We start from the raw sequence: 25793 nt of genomic DNA, 5'->3' as shown, positions 1-25793 counted from the left end.
TATATATATATATATATCAAAACTCATAAGAAATAACTAGCAAACTTTCATTTCGTGGCTTTTGCCTCATTTTCTTCCACCCATGCATGCACATATGAACTAGTATTATTCACAAAAGTTGGTCTCTTGTAACTGGATCCATCTCTAATTAATAATCAAATGATACTAAATTCATTGTACATCATCTGTAGATTCCTGCATTTAATTTAAAACTCTAGCAATCTAGAGATGATGATAGCTATATAATTATATTTATTTAGAGATAGATACAAGAAAGAGAGACAAACAGGAGAGAAGGAATTAAAAAGAATAATTTTTATACATGTTAAAATATTCTTATTAATTTTTTAATGGGACCGGATGTTTCTTTATATATATATATATATATTCATATTCATCTCTCCTATTAAGTAATTACTGATAATTACAAGCAAATTAATTAATTTATTGATTTTATTTTTTTGGTTTATTGGCCCTTGAATGCATAATTATGAATGAAGTTTTCTTGCTCTTCTCCTCCAATATTTCTAACTAAAATAAATTACAATAATACGTGTGGAAGGGAACAGGCTAAATGTCAATTTTCAAAGCTTCAGAAGAAGTGTGGATCTTTCCCAACACCTTAAATAAATATTACCAGCACAACAATTCATGAATCAAGCAACGTAAACTGACTACAAAGTCAAAGAGCTACATTGATGTCAGTGTAATAAGCTCCCAAGTACATAATAATTAACCCTCCTTTTCTTGCATCCTAAGCCCTAGTATATTGCTTTCTACCTAACTAACCTGATAATGTAGCAAAATTAAACAAATAACAGTAACATTGAACAAAGTAAAGACATGAGCAAAAGGTATATTAAACCCACAGATCACATGCAGACGATGACACGATGTTTATGTCTTGCTCCAATGGCACACAAAAAATCTAGCAATTTTTATATCATCCATCCACCTTAGCCTGACTTGGATTTACAGTAGTATACTCTTTTCCTTGCCTTGTTTTCCATGAAGTCAAACGCCAAGAAGCACATAATAGAGTACTGTAATGGGCAAGGCAATCAACATCCCAAAAATAACCCTGCAAAAAAATAAAAATAAAATTATTGCAATGTAAGATTATTCTACCTAGTCCATTAATTTCTGATTATTAAGATTTTTCTATATAAATGGGTCACCTTCTTCACACAGTAATGGTTGATATGTATATATAGCTAGGGCTTTCTTGTGATGTAAATAAATTACTTACGCTGTGCTAAGTATGTCTGGATGGACGTTGTACTCCTTGGCAAATACAAAAGGGACTATACCTTGGGGAAGAGCTGCCTGTGAACAGGTAATCGATGTTAATTGCTTAAATTTATTGATTTAGTAAGAGATTGCAAAACCAGTCAATAAAGAAGACAAGAGATCACCTTTTGCAAAGAATTGATCAACATTATGTGATTGAAAGCAAAATAATGAAGATAATGCAAAGAACAGATAATGACTAGAAAACAAATAATTTTTTTTAAATGATTGAGGAAATGAAAGGAAGTTCGAGAAATTTTTTTTTCTTGGCATGTTTTGGCCATGATTTCTTATAAAAATAATTGTAAATGAAGCTACCTAGAAAGATGCATAAAGGTTCTTTGGATCACATCAATTAGAAAATAGAACATTGAGATTAGGGTTTAATTTTGACATTCAGGAGGTTCAACCTGAACAATTGCAACATGTAAAAGAACACCACGAATGCCAATGGCAATAGAGGTTGCAGCAATCACAGCAGGGCCTGTCAAGAACCTCACTGCCATTGCAAAAGTTGCCACTGATTTTCCACAAGCTATAATCTTTGGTTGTAGAGCCATGAACAATCCTGTTTAAGCAAGAATCAATGTTTGATGCCTTTTTAGACCAAAAAAAATATTAAATTGTTTCAAATCATATATATATAAAAGATAAGTACCTAGACTGAACATAGCCATTCCTAGACCTGCATCAGATAATATTGCTATAGATCCACTAACTATCGACGGCATCTTGATGTTCCACCTGAAGATAAATTTAAGGCTCCATCAGATTTTATTTGTATAAATATATAGGTGATTTAGAGAGTGGAAATGGTAAAGGAAAAGATGGTGTAAGGTTTTTAGTACCTGTATGATACGAGAGACCATATAACACCCAAAAGGCTTGAGTAAGTATTAGGGTTTCTTATCAACTTCCTCCAGACCATGATAAGGATGAGTCTAGTCATGACACTTGCAGGAGGCATTTGGTGTTTTTTTGAGCCATCTGCTGCCATATCCATCTTCTTTTGGCAAGTGAAAGGAGACACATTTTGAGGAAACTTGCACCCATCTTCTACATCATGTTCCTTTTCTCCACTCCATTTCCCAGAAGGGCTCATGTTTTCAATTAATTGGTTCATTGCTGCATCAGCATTAAGCAAAAAGTATAGTTGTAATGTATTGCTAGACTAAACAGAATAGGTAAAATAGAGGAGGTTAACCATCAGAATGCAAACAAATTAAACATGTCTGTCATTAATTTGTTTCCATGCAATAACAAGGAGACAAATATGGTGGCAGGAGGGGGAAATGAAGGTTTCTCACCTTTTGAAGCAGCGGATTCAGGTTGAAAAGCAGCTTTAGAAGGGTCGGTGACCCCGAAATCAGTGGAGGCAGCTCTATTAACTGCGTGCCTCAGGTTCCCTTCTGAAACCGGAGATGCACTCGAGCTCCAAACAAACATATGAAGCTCCTTGTTAGGCATTGCACCAGAACCACTTTCCTTCTTCTTTGGTCCACCACTTGTAGACCCTGAAAACATTGGATTTGGAGGTGGATAAGAAGAAACTAAACTGCCACCATTAAATAATTCACCACTCATATTTGTTCTTCCTTTTTTCTTCCCTAACTTCAACATCTCCTCGTCATAATTTGAAGTTCTTGGTGTCGCTCCTTTCGAAGATTGCAAAGAGTAGACATCACCAATCCCTCCTTGGAAACTATTTGTGTATCCATGTTTCGGACTTGCGGCCTTGCTAGCAAACATGGCATAAAAATCTGTTTGATTAAAGCTTGAAGCTCTCGGTGTTGGCTCTCGAGAAGATTGAACCGAGTAGATCTCCACACCAGTAAGATTCGAAGCTCTCGGAGTCATTGAAGTTATTGAGTTTAGTCCATGAGACTTGTTAAAGGAAGACACTATTGATGATGCATTTGATCTTTTCACCACCACATGTAGCTTACCATCATCTCCAATCTCAGCATCAGCCTGTAATGGTTCCCGCCCGTTGAGCGAAACAACATCAGAGTCAACTCTGAATGATGTAATAGACCCAGCCGTTTCAGGGAATTGCTCGGAGATTAGTAGCCTAGCTCCTCTATATTCAAACAAGAAGAGCATAATAGTATACCAAATTACACTTTGCAAAACCACAATTTGAACCATAAGATTCCCCGAGAAGTCTCCATACATGGCTTTCAAAAGAGGGATTCCCATGACAAGAGTATTTGGGAGAGTAGAAAGAGAGAAGAGAGTGATCATCCATTCAAGATTCCCACGTTTGCTAAAGGCTTGCCAAATAAAAAGAGCCCCAAGAATAACAACTTTTTGAAGAGTATCAGCAGCAATGAACCTAAAGTTCATAGCATAAGGATCATTGGATGATATGAAATGGAAAGACAATAAAGGAACTGCAAAGACTGCTACAAAACGGTTAATGCCTGAGCATTGATCAGGTGTAAAGATTTTCCACCATCGGACTGAGCCATAGGCTAAAATCATAGCAACATAAAGAGGCACAATTGCTGCTAGAACATCATAAATGTCCTTGCCAGTGATCATTGTTAATGGAGAGAAGCAGAGAAGTTGTAGGAGCCTGAAAGAGGGAAGCTGTGAGAGAAAAGAAGGATGGTTATGGGGTGTTCTAGTTTTCAAACTGGGAAAGAAGGAAACATGAGTGAAGAAGCTCGGGAAGCTTGTTTCTCTTCTCAATGAGGAGACCAAAGGGGAAGAGTTAAATGGTTGTCTGCCATGTTTATAAATGGTGTCTTGGCTTCTTCTTTTTTAATTTTTTTTATTTATTTTGGTTGAAAAGAAAAGGAATGGAATAGTGAAGATGGTTTTTTCTTTTTTATTAGTTAGATATCATAATTCATGTATCATGAGTTGGGAGGTTTAATTAAAAAAAAACAGTATTATTTTGATAAAATATCAATATATTAATGATTGAGTTTTTATCAGGTTAAACTCGAAGTAATTGAATCAACTCTAATTATTATTTATTTATTTTTTATTTAACCCATATTAGTATAGTTCTAGGTCAGCCAAGTCAATTCATCGGCATGTCCAGGTTTTAAAATAATACATAACATTAATAAATCAACATTATTAGGTATAATTTTAAAATTATTTATTTAATTATTTTCTCTAATAAAATCAGTTTTGAGTTATAATAACTTCATTATATTTAATTTTTATACAATGAAAGAGGACTATGTCTTATTATATAGTTTAAAGTCCGATAGCCTTCAGATTAACATAAAAAAAAATACAAATTAACGTTTCTAACATTTATTTTAAATATTGTGTTATTTTGGATACTTTCTATATATTAAAATGAAGTGTTTTTTTACTCAAATTGTAATGAAATACATTCACATTTGGGTCAATGCATTTAAAAAAAAATAAAAAAAATCCCATAACCTCTCTCGAAGTCGAGAATTTTTCAGCCTATCATGAATTACATCAACTCTAGAACAATAGTTTACCCTCGGAAACATATATTTCAGACTACTTAATGTTAGTTCATATTAATTTATATTATTAAGTGTTAACAAGTACCTGGTTCAACTTAAACTATAAGCAAGTGGGAAAATCAAATCCACAACAACAGTGAGGAAATCTTTTTTCATTCAGGACTTGTCTCCATGGTCAGACAGAAAGGATTCCTTCTGGTACAAAGATAAATAACATGTAGGAGATAATTTACTTAATGAAAGACTTAATTAGTGGGTTAATTTAGATTAGATTTTGGTTAGATTTACATGAAGGAATTAATTAATAATAAATCGCAAATAAGTCATATGGTGCATGAGTTTACTTGATTTCATTTTTTTTCTTTTATATTATTATGCTTTTTTAGCTTCTTTTTTCTCTATTTAAAGAAAATAGTTATTTTATTTGATTTTCCCATTCAGAATTATTAAAGTTTTCTTATAATAGTTTTTTAACAAGAAAAATATATATAAGCTAATAAAAATTAAATATTTTTGACTTTTTTATACTTCGCTATTATCTACGTAATCCTACTTCTAGGTAGGAAGTTCATGTACATGAGTTAGGCAACTTCCAGTGATCTGCGGGAGACGGCAGGATCTGTTCAATAGCATAAAAAAAATGTTTTGCCGGGACTTGGGCCACGCCAGTAGCTGTCTAGCTGTTGTTCTTCGGCTCCCAAAAATTTTAGCCCTACAATATTAATACTCGAACAACTTTATATTATAGAATATTTAAGATGTAGATGTTGATGTTCTTACTAAGGACTTGACAATGACGTACCGTCTTCCTAGAATCGCAAAAAACTTAGCCTATTCTTTTATAATGTATGAAAATAAATAAATTTAAACATATATATGGCATAGTCGATCTTCCCCTTAATTAAGAATCAACCTATCATGTAATCCAAAAATTAATAAACTAAATACTAAATCGATACGCCGTAAGAAAAAATCAAATCCAATCTTTTACTTATAGTTATTAAAATTAATTACAATCAAACTGATCACTCGTCTAATTTAAAAATTAATGAATCCGGTCAAACTTATTGAAAATAGACTTGAACTGCTTGCTTAACCAATCAAATTGACCTGGAGCATGAAGAACTCGCGACGACATTGCCGTATCTATATCATTGGGCCAAAGCCATATATTGTGCACTAACTTGTATAGAAATTTACGAATTGAATTTAACATGACGCTTCATTGATTTGAAAATAAGAAGAAGAAAAAAGTAGTCTTCCATGAGAGTCAAATACATGACTTTATAATAGTAATTGTAGTCAAGGATCAAACTTCCAACTTGAATCCATTCAAGAGAAGCACCTTTACCACCAAGAATGATGACTTTTTTGCTTTATATTGAGTGCTGCACATATACATTGAGACTAATTTTTATATAATAAAATGAGTTTTTAATTAATTTATCATCTCTAATTGTGCTAATTAAATTTCTAAATAAAGGATTTATTTCTTCAATATGTCATTCCGTTTATTTCTTCCTTCTAAAATAACAAGAAAATCATATGATATGCACATAATATATTTTAGTTCAAAAAATACTCATTACTCTAGATCATAGGTTATATAGCTTATATGTCCTCGTATGTTCTTGTATTTTAAAGGTCATGTCCAATAAAGTTTTATATATTGTAATATCATTAATTGTGTTCTTAATTTTTAGATAAGATAAAAACAAAAAACGGGTAGTTCATATAAAAAGTACTCATGTGAAATCCAATTGAAATAATTTAGTTAATTTAAATGAAGTATCCTAATTTCAATTATTATATATTTTTTATATAAAAAACTATATATGATACCTTGAAAAACATGATACAAGCATATATTAATTATTAGAAATTAAGATTTTTTTAAAGTATTTTTTGTCATGTAGTAATTAAACATACAAAAAGAACAAATTATTTATAATTTGTCTCATATTATTTAATTAGTTATTTAGAGGAGAATTAATCATTCGGTTTTAAAAATTAAACTTGAAGTATAGTTAACATAAGTAAATTTGTTGATTTGAATTAGTACATTATAATAGAAGAAGAACATGTCTAAGATCTAATTAAAATTTTCAAATATACCATACAATTATAAATATAAAGATACATCATTTAAAATATAATGACTGGATGAGCTATTTTATCTTATAGCATTTTTTATATTAAAATACATTATGTGTAAGTCATACGATTTATTATGTTAGTTCGGATAGAAAATACATGCGAAATAACTTTATTCATAATTAAATGAACATAATTATAGATACAAGAATAAATTAAAAATTAATGACCCCATTGTATAAGAAAAGAGTAGCACCCATATCAATTCATTGATCGGGTCGGTGGTGATAACATTGCTTCCACCGTCTCTAACAAGCAGGATCGCTGGTTGCAGAAGGGTCAAAAACAGTCAGCATCACCAGTCTGCTGAGGACAAGCCAAAGGAATCAGCTAGCCACCTCCTGCCGAGAAAAATAGTAGAAAAAAATAAACCGCAAATCCCACCAAAATTGCCCAACAAAAACCATTTCCCGGCCCATAGTCACTCCATGATGAATATGTGTTCATGAAACCAAGAGCCACGTTATTGGAACATGCAAATCTACAAATAAGACAACGTCAATAGGTATAAATAATTTCAGTACAACTTGCATTCTACGATTTCACCGCAATACAGCGGAAGAATCTTTCCTTTAAATTAGTATGATATGCAACAAAATAGGAGTATGTTTAATTCTGGAATTCTAATTTTTATTTTATTTTCTTTTACGTTTATTAATTGTGTCCAAGTTCTTGTCACGATTGGGTAAAATCTGCTATTTCTCACATGCTTTTGATCTTTGCTTCGTTTTTAAGTTGAATTTATGCTTTTCTCGGTCCTTGTGCTGAGGAGGTTAGCAAGTTCATTTTCTTGGCCAGCTACGACCAGGCTAGCCCAAACTCTTGTCTCCATTGTTATTGATCGAGCTCAATAAGAACCCACCTCTTTCATGGGTTCAGCCTAAATCATCTACCATCATCATAAAACTCCTTGTTTCCTGGTGTAACTTTCTCTGCATTCCATAGTGGATTCAATTTTATTGCTTTGCAACATATATCTCTTTGTTTTTTTTTTTTTGGTTTTTCAATAGATGGCTTAAAAGAGTTTGAACGACACTACGAAAGGTAGTCCTATTAAAAGATTTTGAACTATATTATGAAAGGTAGTCTAATCGTGTTACTTAACATAGAAAAAATAAATAAATGAAGGGTTTGGCCCTTCCTTAGAAAAACATGATATCTAATTTTGGAATCTAACATTCAAAAACATGTATTAGATTTATTTCAATACAAATCGAACTGGTTGAACTTATGCTACTGGAATCTAACTAAACCAAATTGAATTCATTGGTTTGGTTCTGTTCATAATTTTGAGAGAGAGAAAAAAAAACTGGTTTGGTTGCATATTTGATCCAAATCGAACTATTTGAACTCATGCTCATTCATGTTTAAGATCATAAAAAAAAAAAAAAAAACACTTAATGATCTCATTGATATAGAAACTAGTGTGAAAATACCTATTATCATCCAATAATGAGGAACACAATTTTGTTATACTCTTCACGAGTTGCAAGAACTAAACAGGAGGCGGGCAAATTTATTTATTTATTGTTGCTAGTGGCAGGAAAGGGGCATTACAAGTTGTGCATTTGTTGAAGTGTAATTAATCTGTACTTTGCTCCTTTGTCATATGCGGGCAAGTGATCATATATATAATCAAGTCAGTGGGTCGACGTTTCTCATCCACTTTCCTCACAATTCTCACCCACAGTTGCTTCTTCCATCACCCTGTATTCATATAATAATAATGGAGGTAGATTGGGAAAACTTTAATATCTCTCCACTCTGATCATATAGTGGTCACAGATCTAATGGTTTACTTATGTGTACTTTGAACCCATGATTGATTGTTTATACTTATTTGGTTGATCTGAGTGTTTATGATTTGTTTAGGGAAATTCATCGTATCTTCTTCCCATCAAGTTGAAGCTATAAACAACAGTATAATCACTTTGACGTGCGTGCGTAGTCTAACACTTGAAGAACTTGTAAGCTTTGCAGATCTTTAAATATATTCTTAGGAGCAGCTAACCCCACCAGGATTAATAAAACCCTAGATCTGTACAGAATTTTGGTAATCATAAACTGGTGAATTACGAGACGAGATCCAAGCAGGTTAGCCGAAACTTACGAACTTGGTTACATGTCAGTAAAAATGGAAACCCAGTCCAAGACGTGTACATAACCCACGCTCGTTGACCAAATCTTTAACCTCTAAACTCAAGTTAAAGTTTTTAATTCTTATGATATCAAATATTCGTTATGGATTTGGAGATATTTGATAAAAATTAAATATTGTAAGATGAATCATCAGGCCACTGTATTTTGTCATTGAAAGGCGTGATCAGAGCGGTGGTAGGTTGAGAGCTCGTACGTAGATCTATTCTTGTCCTGGAAAACCACTACTCATAATAGTTGTTAATCATGGCTGAATCTGATAGATTTATATGAAAAATATATCATTTATAGCTTTGTTTCACTTAAATTTCAAGTTGATCTAGAAAAAAACAACCCAATAAAACACGATTGATTTTGCCAAGACCAATTCAAATATAATTGGTCATTGTCAAAATATTCTTTTTTTAAAAAAAAATTGAATTTAATAAAAAAAATTAACTTGAATTAACTCTTCACCCACAAGTTAAACCAATATATAATTTAATAATCTTAATTTTTTTCGGGTTAGTTCTCAAAACAGCTCTAACAATGATGAAAGACATTTAAATTCAGTACTGATGGAACCACTTAATACAAATTAGGTTTATATGATTTGAGACAATTAATGTAATTAAGTCTCGTTTGGGGTTGAGGCTGCATTGCAGCCACAATCTTAACCCCAAACAAGACTTCGGGCATGGCTGAAATTGCTGCCCTTCTTTTGACGCAATCTCCAGCTATGTTTTAAGAGGCGTTGAAACTCTTCACCACGTGTGTTGCTAATAAAATACTCAACCATCAAGCGCTGACCAAAATAGCAATTATTATTATTTAAAGCGTTAGGTCAACCACCATTAACGAGCTTCGCCATCCGCTTGATCTAATGTAGACTCGTCCAACGGCTAGAAATTGATACCTGCTACACCACGTTTAGAAAATGGAATTAAACGTGTTCGGCAGTGTGGTTGCGAGTGTTTTTTAAATAACTTTTTATGCCAAAATACATGTTAATAATTTTTTTTATTTTTTAAAAATTATTTTTGACATCAACACATCAAAACGATCCAAAACATACAAACCATATTAAATTTTAGTAAACAAAAAATTAAATTTTTTAAGAACACAGTCGCAGCTGCATTCCCAAACATTTCTGTTAGTCTGTAACAGTTTCACTTTTCATTTTCTTTTTTTTTTTTTTTAATAAAAAAACAAAAGTCAAACAAAAACCTTGTTAATTAGGCTCTCCCTCCACCACCCCTTGATAGATTGGTGTTTTGACTTGTTTTTTGCTTAGATATTAATTCCCCACTTGAAGTTTAAACCAAGCATAGTTTATTTTTAATGGATTTGGTTATCAATTTGATGAAATTCAAGGGTTTGATGGGTTAAACTTTAATTTGATTAATCTAAACAAATTTGAGTGAGATATAATTGGATCAATTTAAAAAAAATTTCTTTGAATTTAACATCAATTTAGTTTTTATTTTTATTAGTATTTCTTTGAATTCAACATAAAAAAACCTTCCATGGTATTTCTTTTTGTTAGTATCCATTATTTAGTTTGCTGAGTTATCAAGAAGTTTGCTGGATATGAATTGACGAAGTAACTTGTAAGGTTGCAATAACTTGTAAGTAACAGATCTTGATTAACTTATTACTCTCAAACAAGAATGACTAAATTGTTAGTTTCTTGAAAACTACAAGGACTGCATTACAATTAGACTAGTTAATCAATGTGCAAATTACCTTAATTAATTATTCTATAGTTTAATCTTTTTTACACCTATCCTTTGTGTTTCAAAAAATTATAGCTTTATATTTTCAGTAAGTGCAAAATAGACTAAATTATAAGATGATTTAAGATGTAAACTGTTTTGTATGTAGTAAAATTTAATATATAAATTGTAATTTTCAAAAACATGGAAAGCAATTGTAAAAATAACTAAACTAAATATGGTTTGGGTAATTTTTCTTAATTAATACATATATCGTCATATTATTATTTGTTAAATCCAAATATTTGAAAACAGGTGTTTGGATCGTAAAGTGCATTTGTATAGTTTTCAAGACTTGCTTCAAGGTGGACTGATTTGAGAAAAAAAATTTAGATTATTAAATCATTGAATTTACATGAAGATTATTGGATCGACTTGGATTAATATTTATTTTTATTAAAATAATATTATTTTATTTAAAAAATTATTATTTTTGACCCGATCAAGTTTAAATTGGATTTGATCAAATCAACACAAAATTACAAAAATTTCAATCAAGTCAACTAGATTTTACCGAATTAATAACTTTTCTAATCCAACTAAAAAAATCAGCTTATAGCATACTTTGAATCTCATATTTTTGAATTGATTTAATAGCTATGTGTACATGGTAAGTGCACAGAGAAATCAGGTGTGCAAGGGAGACTTCTCAATTGATGAGTTGATACCAGCAAGAAATGGGCGAATTCCTTTTTGCAAGGCAGAGGAGCTTTGACTGCAACAAAAATTATCATACAGTGCATTTTTTTCAAGGTGGTATTAGTTGTAAATGTTTGACTTTTAATTCAAACTCTTATAACTTAATAATCAATAATTTTTTGTGGCATAATATGTGGCTGATTGAGTGTAATTTTCATTATCAGACAATATTTAGAAAAGAGTATCAAACAATATTTCATAATATGTGACTGGAAGTATATATTCTTTTTTCTTTTATTTATTAACCATGGTTTCTTTGCTGCTCTAATAAAAATAAAAGGGGAATTTCTGTTAATATATGGTTTTGAAAAAATATTTTTATTGCAATTTTTTTTTTTGAAAAAATATTTTTATTTAAATCAAATAAAGTCATACTTTCATAGCAATTTTTGGTCATCACAAACATTTGAATATGAATAATTCAGTATACATTGATTTCAAAGATCTTCTAGTAATTCCCAAAATATAAGCTTGTCAAACCCTAAATAAAGACCAAACTAGAAGACTTGAATTTCTCATCTTCTCATTCATAAATCATGGTCAACATAAATCACATGAACCAACATTTCTTGTTTAAAAGATGTTATAATAATAAAAAATAATTGTTATAAATACATATAACGGGTTGATTCGAAATTTCGAAATTGATGCAGTCATGTTCAATTAAATTGGATAAAATTGAATTTAATTAATTATTTCAAATTAATTCACTCTATTGATGACACGAAAATAAAATAATAACTTGATTACCGAAACTAACCATTGTAAAACCACTAAATAAATAAAACAAATTAAAATAATTCTCAACGACTTTAGTTTTATAGAGCACTGTGGTCTCTCATGCATCTATAGCCTGCCTGTCACCCACTATGACCATTGACTATCCTCCAATCTAGAAAAAATCAAAAGCCACATCTTCCACCACCACCACCATCAAAGTACTCAATTTCCATAACCCTTCTTTTCTTTTATTACACATCTAGGTCCCACCACTTTCTTTCAAGACTTTTCTTACAAGCTCTCTCTCTCTCAGAAAGTCCAACCAATCTCCACCCTTAGATTGACATTTCCATGTTGACTTTGCACCCTCCATTTCTTTTATAAGCCCCCCTGCTCTTCTCCCTTCTTCTCCTCCTCTCAAAACACCACCACCACATCTGCTAACTCTCTCTTAGCTCCAAGGGTTTTGTTCTTCTTTTTCTTCTTCTTTTTTCATCATGGCTGTTGATCTAGTTGGGTACTCAAAGATGGAAGATCAGATGGCTATTCAAGAAGCTGCATCAGCTGGGATTAAGAGCATGGAGCACTTGATCTTTGCACTCTCTAACCAAACCCAACAAAGTCACCAACTTGACTGCAGAGAAATCACTAGCTTCACCGTTGCTAAGTTCAAGCAAGTCATCTCCATCCTGAACCGGACCGGTCATGCCCGTTTCCGCCGTGGACCCACTTCTTCCAACCCGGTTTCCGTCCGACCTGTCGTCCAAGAACCTCAAAAACTAAATCTTGATTTCTTTAAGAGTAACAATACCTTTAAATCTGAGACCAAAAACGACTTGTCATTCGGCAGTCAGTATTCCAAGGATTGTTTTAGCTCTGGCACGACTACTTCGTCCTTCCTGTCTTCTGTTACAGCTGATGGGAGTGTCTCTGATGGGAAACAAGGTGGCTCGTCTTCCCTTTTCGGAACTCATCCTCGACCTACCGGAAAACCACCTCTCTCATCTATCCACCGCAAGAAATGCCATGATCATACCCTCTCCACCAGCAAGATCTCCTCCTCCGGTGGCAGCTGCCATTGCTCCAAAAGAAGGTAACCATTAGTTTATCAACAATTAAGTAATAATTACATGTGTATTAAACATGTGACTGTGATTTAGAATTTTTTTTTATTTAATTCAATAATTCATGTATTTACATGTTAATCAATGTTAAATATTTATTTATTTAGTTAATAAGATACAAAAATAATTTATATTCTTATATCATTATTTTTATAAAAATAAAAATCGGGATATAAAAATCCTCTAATATTATTTTATTTTTATGATTTTAGGAAATCAAGGGTGAAGAGGACAATAAGAGTCCCAGCAATAAGTTCCAAAGTTGCTGATATACCAGCAGATGAGTTCTCATGGAGAAAATATGGTCAAAAGCCAATCAAGGGTTCACCTTACCCAAGGTATTATTTTATTCTATGCCTTGATCATCCACCGTTAACCATGCATGATTTTTGGTCCAAGTCAAATAAATATGACCACAAGTCTATGATTGTCAAATAATAATTATTTTTGTGCTCCTTGTTTTGCAGAGGGTACTACAAGTGTAGTAGTGTGAGGGGATGTCCAGCAAGGAAGCACGTGGAGCGTGCCGTAGATGATCCGGCCATGCTTATTGTAACATACGAAGGGGAGCACCGTCACTCACATGCTCCCCTACCAGAAAATGTCACAGCCAACTCTGCCATGCGACACGTGTTCCAGTCAACATGAGAGACGCGGAAAAGTCATTGATGATGTTGATTGATCCATCTTAGACGGTTGCGAAAGGGGCTTGACTCTGTTGCCGTGACAGTCACGTGACGGTATCATCTTGGAGAAGAGTCAAAGAAGAAGAAGAAGAAGAAAAGTCTAATGGATTGTAAAGAATTTCAAGGGTGAAAATGACGGGCCACAATCAAGTGGCCTGGGAATTTCGATTTTGTATAAAAAACAAGAAATTGTAGAGTAGAAATTAAAGAAAATCATGGTGGTATTATTAATCAATTTGTTTCTTCATAGATTTGAGATTGGATTCTTTGATTTGAAATCTATGGTGTGATTGCAAAAGAAGTCAAAATATGTGGGTGTGATTGGAATATTTTGCAAGTGTCATGTAGTGAGCAGGAGGTCAAAGGAAATTGCAGGCATGGGGGCCATGACAGCTCTGTGAATTGGTGCTGTTGGTTGACTAAATGAGATATATGCTTTGCTGTTTCTTGATCTTGTAAGAGGTCGGAGAGTGCAATTATTCTCCATTCATGGGATGCCTTGGCTTCTTTATTGGGTGGTGGGACACTGTGGGGGCTCATGTGCCATGAATGAATGAACAGGAAGGCAGGCAGCCAGGCAAGGTTGAAGGAAAGTTGGAGCCTAAAAAGGTTAAAGAAAGTTGACTATCTAAAAGATAGAGATGCCTTCTAATGCCGTGGAGGGAGGAAGTGTGACAAATTGACAATTTCACCTTCCTTGATAGTAGTTTCACAATGTTTTCTTGAATGAGAAAGCAATGCTTATTTTACTGTTTTTTGAACATGCAGCGTACTGCCATAAATATATATATATATATATATATATATATATATATATATATATATATATATATATATATATATAGTTTAGCGTGGGTGTCCGGGCCAGCTTGCGCGCACCTCGACTAATCCCACGGGTCCTGAAGTTAACGACCATGTAAGTCTCCAGTGGCCATCATATGAGCAACCACAGGGCTCGAACCTGAGACCATAAAGGGAGCAAACCTCTTGGTCCCAAGCTCTTACCACTAGGCCACCACCTAGATGATTAATTTGATGGTAATATATTTTTAACAATAAAATAATAATATTAATTTGATGTTTTTTAAGTAAAATAAACTTTAAAAATATACCCGAAAACAAAAGTTACCGTGCTTCCAACAAATATACAACAAAAATAATGTATTTTTGTTTCTTTTATTTGTTATTGTGAAATGGGTTAGAAAAACAAATGTAGAACAAAAATAATGTTTCTTTTATTTGTTATTGTGTGTTTGTTTTTTTTCCCTTTTCAATTGGATTCATTTGGGGAGAGTTTTAGACTAGATTTTCAATGTAAAAAAAAAGTATATGACTATTTTAAGTATTTAATGAACTCATATGTGTATAAAACATTTTTTTAATCCAATCTAATATATACATACTTCAATATTGATACTATTCACCCGTGTATGCTCATGCATATATAACATTTTTAATTTTGTTATATAATACATGTATACATACCTGTATATAATTTTTTTATTTTATGTTTAATAATAAATTTTACTCGGATAATAGACACCAAATAAATACCTAAAACTCGATAAATAAAATATAAATATTTAAATTTTTTGCTTGAAAAATAATTGATGAATTATAAATATAATTCAAACTTCACCCATATCTGCCCATTACCATCACTACAGATACCCAACAATGATGTCTTTGGTGTCAAGCAAATTAATGTGATGGTGGTGATAGTCGTTGATGAGTGAGTTTCTTTCACGGAACAAACTCAAATTCTTCATTAATTATGTAAAAAAAAAAAAAAAATTCCCACTAACCAAGTTTGAGTCTCATGGATTTCCAATGGTTGCTGAGCCTTAAATAGTTATTTTACAATTTTTGAACATTTAGAATGAGCTAAAAAAAACAAATGGAGGGCAAAAAAAATGTTTTCTTTAATTGTTATTGTGTCAATTGGATTCATCTAGGGAGATTTTGAGACTAGATTTTCAAGGTTGAAAAATAAGGACTACAAGTATTTTAATATTTTACATATAAAATCATTAAAAATAAAATTCTCATAAATTCTATTGTTTATAGATAACATGAATATAGGACGAGAAAACAAAATATCAAGCATTCGTTATTGAAGATAAGTTGGAAAATCGCATTAAAAATAGGTGATTGCGAGCCAAAGAGTTCCACTACCAGGCAAATTTGATTTTTGTCATGAATTAGTTGTTGATTTGTTCCTTTAGATAGGTTAGATTAATGGAGCTTAATTTGCATGATATGACCTAAGATATTTGAGTGGATTTCATTGACATATTACCAATCAAACTGAATTGAATACTCACTAAATCAAAATTGCTTCAACAAATTAGCCGGGCATGATAATTTAATACAAATTCAATTAATACTAATATAAATGAGTTGATTTTTTTAAATAGTTATTTTATCAAATAAATAATAAAAATATATAAATATTGTGAACCCTGACTCAAAACTAGATCCAAGATATATACATTAGAATCATATACATATATATACTTGTACACATAACTCAACTATATATATACTTTATTTTATTTCATGTTTAATAATAAATAGTACTAAATCATGTAATAAATATCTAAATAAATACGGTAAATAGAATATAAATATCTAATTAAACTCTTTTATTTATCTAGTAATTAATGAATAAAGTAAAAACCGGACCCATAATTAAATTATCTATTACCATCCCTACATATACCCACCAATAATGTCTTTGGTGTGAAGCAAATTAGTGTGATTTTTTTTTAATTTAATGTGGGTGTCCGGGCCAGCTTACGCGTATCTCGACTAATCCCACGGCCCTTGAAGTTAACGACCATGTAAGCCTCCAGTGGCCATCATATGAGCAACCACATGGCTCGAACCTGAGACCACAGAGGAAACAAACCTCTTGGTCCCAAGCTTTTATCACTCGGCCACCATCTAGATGGTTAAATTAGTGTGATTGTGGTGTAACTGATGAATGAGTTTCTTTCACGGAGCAAACTAATTTACCAGTTATTAATTATGTCAAAAAAAGAAAAAGAAAAAGAAAAGAAAATCCCCACCTACCTACAAAGTTTGAGTCTCATGGATTTCCAAAGGTTGCTGAGCCTTCAAGTTCATCATCAATGTTTGGGCTCATTATTGGATTTTGACGAGTAGATGGGCCAATCGTACACGTTCTTCTTTCAACCAAATTCTGACATCGACCCTCCCTTCACCCCATCATCATCCAGAAATTAAGCAAAGTTCTACCTTCTCAATTACTTAACTACTTGAAATTCAACTGCTATTTTTAATAATGTGGCGAATATGTATGTGTTGTGAATACGTACCAAATTACTAATAAATTGCGTTTCATTATTATATCTAAACAGAAAACGAAGAGATTGGAGATGAACAGAGAACGAAGAAATATATTAAAAATTCATTTTAAAATTATTTTATAAACATATTATTTATGTTTCTATCTTTATTTTTTTAATTAAATAATTTAAATCAAGGTAATGTTAAAGTTAGTTTTTACACAATGGAATCAAGTATTTATTTATAAGATCTTAAACATATCATCTGTACTTACACATACATGTTCATAAAAAAAAAAAACCCATTTTTTCTTGATTTTATTCATATTTAATCCCAAGATAATTGAGTAAAAAGCAAGTCCACATGTTAAGAGGGTTGACACTGAATAATTATCACAAGCTTGTCTACAAAAAGCAGGTTCATGGACAAGCAAAACAGATAAACAAGTTAGTGCATAACATCACATGCATCCCAGGTACAAGGATATACAAAAATTAATTATTTAATTCCTCTTCCAACATGTTTTGCTCCCTCTACTCGTATTTATTTAGCAGAGATGCCGAGTTTAAAATGAAGTAATTAACATCATTAAAATCTTAATTATCAAATAAGAACAGCTAAAATACTTGATTAATGGTTTCTGATAAAGTTGAAATCTTTCACATTCACACTGCTTTTTTAGTTTTCTTTCACGCGAGCGATATTTGCTGGGCTGCTTGGAGATTCCTTTTCCCCTTTCATCCTCGAGAAGCAAAGGTTCCAAATCCTTGTGCAAAAAGGGACGTGTTCACATGCCATGGCTTGTTGTTAATTGATAATAATTATACTTACTATATTAAACCCATAATTTGTCACGTATTAACCACTAAATGCTATATCATCGAGGATAATTAACAAACTCTATCATGTGATTCCAACAGCTTTTGTCCCTCACCTCGACCGAATTATTAGATTTGGATCTCAAGCAACCCTTCTTTTCATCTTCTCTATGATGGGGTTTCACTGAAGGCAATAAAGATATCATGACACATAAAGTAAATTTTACCTTTCCCTCTCGATCTTTTGTTAAATCCCATGTCAACATTCAATTACTGTAATTCATCTTGTTCCTGTGTTAATAATTCTGAAGGAATATGTGTATTTGAACTTCCAAAATTGTTTTAGTTGAGTTCAATTACTTTTGTTTTTCTTGTGATTTCTTTCTTTTTAATTCTCAAGTGAAATCTTTCAATTTGCAGCGTGAAGCAATGTACAGTGAAAAAAAATACTAGAGTTTCTTAAACCTTAAAATTACAGCTGAATTATAGAAAAAAAGTTTGATTTGATAAATTTGAATGTCAATAATTCTTAATTTCTTAAAAAAAAAAATTAACAAAAAAAATTCTAAAACCTAATTAAGAAAAGAATACACTAGGAAAATAAACAAAGTTCCAAAATAACAATTTTTAAATCTAATTTGTATAGTTATGGTAGAGGAAATTACTTATGCAGTAAAATAATCACAGATACGTGGCAAATAAGCATGGACAAAAAAGTGTCATGTATTATAATTATGATTACAAAAGTTACAATAATTATTCACATTATCCAATAATATTAAATGCCATAAATATCTAGTTTTTATTATTTTTTAATCCTTTTGACTATAACTATTTCATTTTATTTCCAATGGCTGCGCTTGGATATTGATTCAAATTGTATAGAGGTATATCATCTCTTGCTATATCCAAAAATTTACCACTTCGAGGCCATTATGCATACGAATCTTTCATACAGGGCAGTAGCCGGTGAGCTTATACCCATTGATGATTGACTTGAAAATATTTTACAAGAACCTTGGGAGTAGAAGCTGTTGGGATCAATAATAACACTCTTAATTAACAGCCAAAGAGGTGAAAAAGTAAATCAATTTAATATTTTAATACCAAACAACATGAATGAATGAAAGCTAACGTGAGTAAACTAACATGGGCAGCAGAAATAACAGCAGAAAATACAATAAAATAAAAGGAGTAGCAATCTGTTTCATGTATGGGTGATGAGGGTTTAGGCACCATATGGTCCCTGCAATTCCAGCTTTCTCTTGGTTTGGTCCTGTTAAATTTGTTTGTCATAGTGTCATCCCGCTTCTCTCTATTTTAGAACACCTGTTAATTTCGTCAACAATGGTGCTAAATCCCACCATTAAGTGCAACATATGACACGACATGATAGAGGTTTTAAGAAAATGTTGTGTTTAACAATGAATTTAAAGTTATTATTAGTGCACAAGATACTTTCAGGTTGTTTCATTGGTTTTTCTTCAATTTTTTTTTTGTGTTTTACTGAAGAATTGAACGAGAGTATTGCATTGCATCGAGATATTCACAAAAGCAAAATTAATCTTTTGTTATAGAAATATAGAGAATTATACTGATTATTATATTATTAGAGAATAATATAAATTATATATTAAAATTTCATATAATAATTTAAATTTTTAAATTGAGATGATATAATATCACGGTTCTAATTAACAAAATAATATGAATATATATAAATTTTAAATTTATAAATTTTTTACTTAAAAGAATATACAAGATAATCATACAAATTATACATTGAGACATAGCTTACGGATTCAACCCATCTACCTCTTTTATGTTCTTGAAAACCTATCATTATCTCAGTGGTGAATTTCCAAGTCATGGTTTGGTCATCTTCTTCATTACTTGTAAGAAATGATCTACCCGTAGAGGGAAGTAGCAGCACACGATTACGAACAGAGATTAGGTAGATGAAACTAGGACAAATCAAAGTAAAGGGACAAATCAAAGTAAAGAACAGGAATAGAAGGAGCAAATGCTCCACTAAACGTGTGCCATGAGGAAGTGAAGATGTTAGGAAACCCCCGGGTGTTCTGGTAGAGAACACATCACATGGGGAGAAGTGCAATGGAGCTAAATGGTGCAAACTGTGCCAATCTGTCAGTGAAAAAGGCTGCGTTTCTTTCTTTCTACCTTTAAAACTCAACACTCACTTCCACACGCTAACTATTTGTGTTATCCCTTGTTTTCTTCCCTTTATAATTGTCTTAAATTTTGCCTGTACTCTTTTGCCACTCTCTTCCAACTCTTTCAGTTATTCGTCTTCATCATTCCCCATCACTCTCTCCACATTACATCTCATCATCACCCTCTTAATTACCTTTATAGCACGCTTCCTTCTTCTTCTTCTTCCTCTTCTTCCCTCCCTCCACCCCTCCCTTTATTTATAATCAAATATTATTCCACCCCAAGAAAACTCTATCTCCCATAAACCTTCCTTGGCTCTCCTTTTCTTTTCTTGTGACCCCATTTGCTCTTTCTTGAAACTCTTTTGATCTGAAAGACTTGGACTTTGTTATCTTACCAGCAAATGGGTCTTGAGATTTCAGAAGAGTTCAGGCCAATTACGCCAATAAGAACAGTTTCAAGAACATGCAGTAATAGTACTACAAATAGTAGTATTGGAACAAAATTCTGTGAAGCCAAGGAAGCTGATGCGAAGAAGATTCTCAATTTTGATGAAGATCAAGAGAGCAGTAATCCTAGCACACCAAAGTCACCAACTCATATTTTGAAGTCACCTTTGGTGTGCCCACCAGCTCCAAGGAAACCTAGGCCTCCAAAGAGGAAATTGAGCCCTCCTCCACAAGGGTTCTTTGAGATTCCAGTAAACGATTCAGATTCGGTTCTTATGGTGCTCACAACATGTAATTCCAAGAAGATGAGAGCGACTTGAACAGATATTATAAATCTTGCACGTAATTAATTTAGCTAATCTTTTTCTTGCTCTTGCTGTTGTTTTACAGCTTGTATTATTATTTTTCATTTTTGGTTTCTGAAAAGGTTGAAAAATTGGAGTCTTGAAGGGATATCGGGGATGAATCTGTATAGCTCATTGGCTATTACTTGTATCATCAACTCTGCATTCCAAATTGCCTTCTTTTTTTTTGTCCTAGCACCACTATTGTCATGAGAAGAATAAGGTGGTGTACAATGTAAATGTAATTCAATTGTTAATTTGAAACGATTATTTCTTTAATTCTAAATGAAATCATTTTAAATATTAAAAATTAAATTTCAATTAAAAAGATACAAAAAATAAATGAAATAACAACCTCTCTAGTTTACTATACTAAAAAAAAAAAAAAAATTAATGTTAGAACTATATATTGTTCTCAAAATACTCATATTTTTTTTAGCATCCTTCTCGTTATTTTCCAGTGTAATAAAAAAATAAAATGAATTGAGTTTAGTGATACAATATTTCTTTTAAATATGCAAATTTAATTTATTTATTAATTGAATTTAGATTAAACACTATAATTAAATTCAATATCAACAAAGAATTGGTTACAATTAACCCGTTTGTGTTTTTTTTTTTGAATTGATTTATAAGTTCTTGATAATTTTCTTATTTAGCAGCTGACCAGTATTCGGTGTTTGCAACTTCCAAGCATTCTGCTTTAAGATCAATGAATTAACTGACATATATGGTGGATTCAATTGGGTCGCTTGCTAGGAATTCTGAATTAAAGCTAACCCACAAAGCTATATTGGTAGAATAAATGATGCTAGCTTAGACTGATGGACAGAATCTGAATACTTACAAAGGCTATATCTGGTAAAGGGATAGATAAACCAGAAGCATACATGCACGGGCTTGGATTTCTATTCATGTTCTGTAGTTTCTCTCTTTTCAACACCAAAACAAAATTCACTGATGACTTCAGCACTCGTCTTTGTCATCACAGAATATAAATTTTTTACCATGAAAAAGGTGAATGTGTCATCACAGAATAGAAAAACCAATTAATGTCAATGCAACGAAGATTGTTGGTTCGAAAATCATATAGAAATGATATTTTTTATGAATTTTTCACTTCCAAATGATCATGACCTGCTACTTACTTGCTGGAAGGTAGTGTTTGGTTTGGTATATAGAAAAGAAAAGATGGTTACAAGACAAAAAACATCATGTGTAATTGGAAGAGATGGAGATAAGATTCAAAGACAAAATTAATCAAAATTTATGTGCATAGGACATATATAGATGAAAATGAAAATTTACTATATATTTTATATTAAGATTGAAAGTTATTGTTTTAGATTTTTTTTTTATTTTTCTTGTTATTTTCAGATTCTTTTACTATATATTTTTTAATAATTTTATTTAACTTGAATTTTATTATTTATTTACTATTTAAATAGTTTTGTATGTCATCTTAAAAAAATAAAAAAATTACTCATTATTTAAGGATTGAAAATTTGCTTTTTCTTTCTCTTTACCGTATGCTATATTAGTATGCAAACAACAACGATATTGTTTGAAAAAACGGTAATTTTTATTTTTAAAGGCATTTTAAACATGTGTTTTATTTAAGAAAATATCAAATTAATATTTTTTTAATGATTTTTGATAATTTTGATATTTTAATATAAAAAATAAAATAAAATTAAAAAATAAATATTTTAATACATTTTTAAATAAAAAAAACTTTTAAAAAATAGTTAGTTAGAGAGAATTTTGTAGTTTTTTAAGTTGACATGCTAACAGGCTTAAGTGCAACTGATATGAATCGTCGAAAGCTGGCGCAGGTTTATTGGATTAAACCATATATATGACAAATAAAATGAAGTTAAAACATATGATGGTTTCAGCTCTCGGTTGGAGGGAAAATATCCTGCTAAAGAGGCTTCGCAAATAGCTAACCTTGCTCTTAAATGTCTTCAGCTCCATCGCCGGTTCCAGCCATCAATGGCAGAAATTGCTGAAATACTTGAACAGATGGAAGCAGTTCATATGAAATCAGGGGAGCCTTAAATTCATTCTGTTGCGTCAATTTTCACTAGCGTTTTAGTATTCTCCTTCATACAATCGCCGTGAAAGGTGAGAGATTTCTGGGATACTGGTCTAACATCATTTAATACACAAACACACAAAGATTTCATGTAATTAGTGCTCATGAAATGTTTTAGACAGGACTACAGCATGCTAATCAAGGGCAGATTTTAACAGTTTTCAGACTATTCATTTCTTTGAAGAATGAGTTGTTTCCCTCTTCTTCTTCTTCTTCTTTTTTTTGCGAGATTAAAGATGGAGTGAATGATTTATAACCATTGAGTTTAGATAGATTTCCGTCCATCATTAAAAAAAATGCTAGTGATGTTACTGTTTCCCAAGAGATAATTTACTATTCATTAGTCATTACAATAATATAATTACTATTTTACTCCAATTTCATTAAATCTTTTAACTTGGTATTGGATGCAAGGTGGTGTTTTCACCCTCACATCAAAATCTTTTGCTGAAAATATAAGGTTATGTTTGTAATTTTGATTTTAAATGCATGATTAAATTACTCATTTAACCCTTGAATAATATAATCTAATGCCTACTACTCAATGATATTTTTGTATTTTTATTTTTTATAAAATAATATAATTACTTTGATATCTTTAAAAACAAAACCAATTAAACTCTCACTTAATGACTTTTTTCATCATTTTAATTTGTTTTTATTGTAGATTTCATGAGTACTTAATTAGGGGTATTGTTGTAAATTACATTTATTGAATATAATTAAAAAAAAAATCTTGCTAGCACGTGAGAAGCTATCTAGCCACCAAACACCACATTCCAGGACAGTGTTTGAAAGGTCTTGACTTCTCCGACCCGACGAGATGCTGCATGTGCTGCCACCATTCACAAAAGTTTAGTGTCGGTGATCATATTTTTCCATTTCTTTCCTCTCTCTTCATATTTGGTATGCTTTTTTAATTTCACTCATATTAATTTTTTTATCATTCAAATTTCATCCTCATTCTTTTTATTTTTTTTTTTTGTTTTGAGTCATTTTTTAAATTGATTTTGTTTTGTGATTTCACCCTCATTTGGTTTTTTTTTCTATCAAATTTAATCCTTGTTCTTTTGATTGTTGATTTTTCAACATTGACAAGTTTTTATTTGGAATAATTTCTTAAATTAATTTTGTTTTATGATTTCACTCTCCTTTGTTTTTTTTTTTCTAATATCAAATTTAATCCTTATTCTTTTAATTTTTATTTTTTCTATTTTGACAAGTTTTTAAATTAATATTTTTAAATTAGCTCATAATAAACTTCTTGATTGTATCCGGATCTATGATTTCATGGATTACAAGTTTTTAAGATTTGACTAGGTTTAAAATGTTTGCAATAGTTTGCTTGGATCAAGTGTGTTTTTTTTTTATTGTTTATTTATTGTTATTGTTTTTTTTTTGTATTATTTAAATTATCACTTGAATTAATAATTCGAGATTTAAATTTTTTCTAAACTAATAAATTTTTTATTAAAAAAAATTTAACTCGGTTATGCCGCGATACACGAGCAACATATATAGTTTTCATTCTAAAGTAGTTTGATTAAATGTAAACGCCAACACAATGATTGAACTTGTCATTTGGAGATGATTTATTGAACCTAGAAGCTGTAATCTGGCAATAGCCACTTCCAAAGTTGAAACTACACCATCAATGCTGTTTTAATCAATAGAATAATACCTCATATCAATGTGCTTCTCTAGTGATGATATAAGAATACATATAAGTAGTTGTCCCTTCAATCCAAGAATTTAAGTGCATCCATGGAAGTCCTACTCATAATTATGAAATCATGGGATGTTCATCACCTAACTCAAATCTGAATCATTTTAAATTAATTTAAAATTATATTATTTTAAGAATTTTTTTTTAAAAAATTAGTATAAACTTCTTCTAGATTTTTTTAAATCAAATCTCATCTGATTTTAACTAGTCAATCGAATTGCAAGTTAATTCACAAAATTAATTAAATTTTATAAATTAACTCTCATATGATTTAATATAAAACTCAACTCAAATTAAATTAACAAGTTAATATATTGACTTAATAAATCAGTTTAGGTATAATAATACTAATCTCACTCCATACTACTTAATTGTTAGCATTCTAAACAAGTAGGCCATTATATAAATGAAAATAATCAAGGAGTTATATATATATATATATATATATATATATATATATTTGAGATTTATGAAAATCCATTTCTTAGCTTACTAAAGATTTTCATTCTTCTAAAATTAGCCATAACTTAATTCATTAAATACAACTAAAACTTAATGAGAAATTAAATAGTCAAGGAGAAGATGAAAATACACAGTAATATACTATTCACCTTTTTTTTATTATTATTCAATAGAACGGAGCCCTTGTTGCCGTATGATACTCTCCAGCACTCAAGCTCTTCTTCCTTGTTCAAAGTCAACGTAAAAAAAGATGTCTCTTCCCGCTGTAAAAGCACACAGAATTTAAAATTTTGACCATTTTACTTGTTTAGTAGTGTGACGCAATTGATTTTTAAAAATATTTTTTATTTAAAATTATATTAGTTTT

General features: G+C 31.1%; 2 protein-coding genes across 2 annotated transcripts; one reads left to right on the top strand and one right to left on the bottom strand.

Moving 5' to 3' along the window:
* Positions 1 to 591: 591 nt before the first annotated feature.
* Positions 592 to 4022, bottom strand: LOC7484052 (auxin efflux carrier component 2). The gene is made up of 6 exons (XM_002324641.4): positions 2598 to 4022; positions 2139 to 2415; positions 1949 to 2034; positions 1701 to 1858; positions 1250 to 1326; positions 592 to 1081 (listed from the first exon to the last, which is right to left on the bottom strand). Exons 1-6 carry the CDS (start codon positions 3832 to 3834, stop codon positions 1015 to 1017), a joined length of 1902 nt encoding a protein of 633 aa, XP_002324677.2. The 5' UTR covers positions 3835 to 4022; the 3' UTR covers positions 592 to 1014.
* An 8292-nt stretch (positions 4023 to 12314) lies between these two features.
* Positions 12315 to 14320, top strand: LOC7484051 (WRKY transcription factor WRKY51). Its single transcript, XM_002325212.4, has 3 exons — positions 12315 to 13325; positions 13569 to 13694; positions 13824 to 14320. Exons 1-3 carry the CDS (start codon positions 12730 to 12732, stop codon positions 14002 to 14004), a joined length of 903 nt encoding a protein of 300 aa, XP_002325248.3. The 5' UTR covers positions 12315 to 12729; the 3' UTR covers positions 14005 to 14320.
* Positions 14321 to 25793: the final 11473 nt, after the last annotated feature.

The sequence above is a fragment of the Populus trichocarpa genome, chromosome 18, assembly GCF_000002775.5.
Source record: "Populus trichocarpa isolate Nisqually-1 chromosome 18, P.trichocarpa_v4.1, whole genome shotgun sequence".
Classification (NCBI taxonomy): Eukaryota; Viridiplantae; Streptophyta; class Magnoliopsida; order Malpighiales; family Salicaceae; genus Populus; species Populus trichocarpa.
Note: the sequence above shows the minus strand (reverse complement) of the source record. Positions and strands in the feature narration are given on the sequence as shown.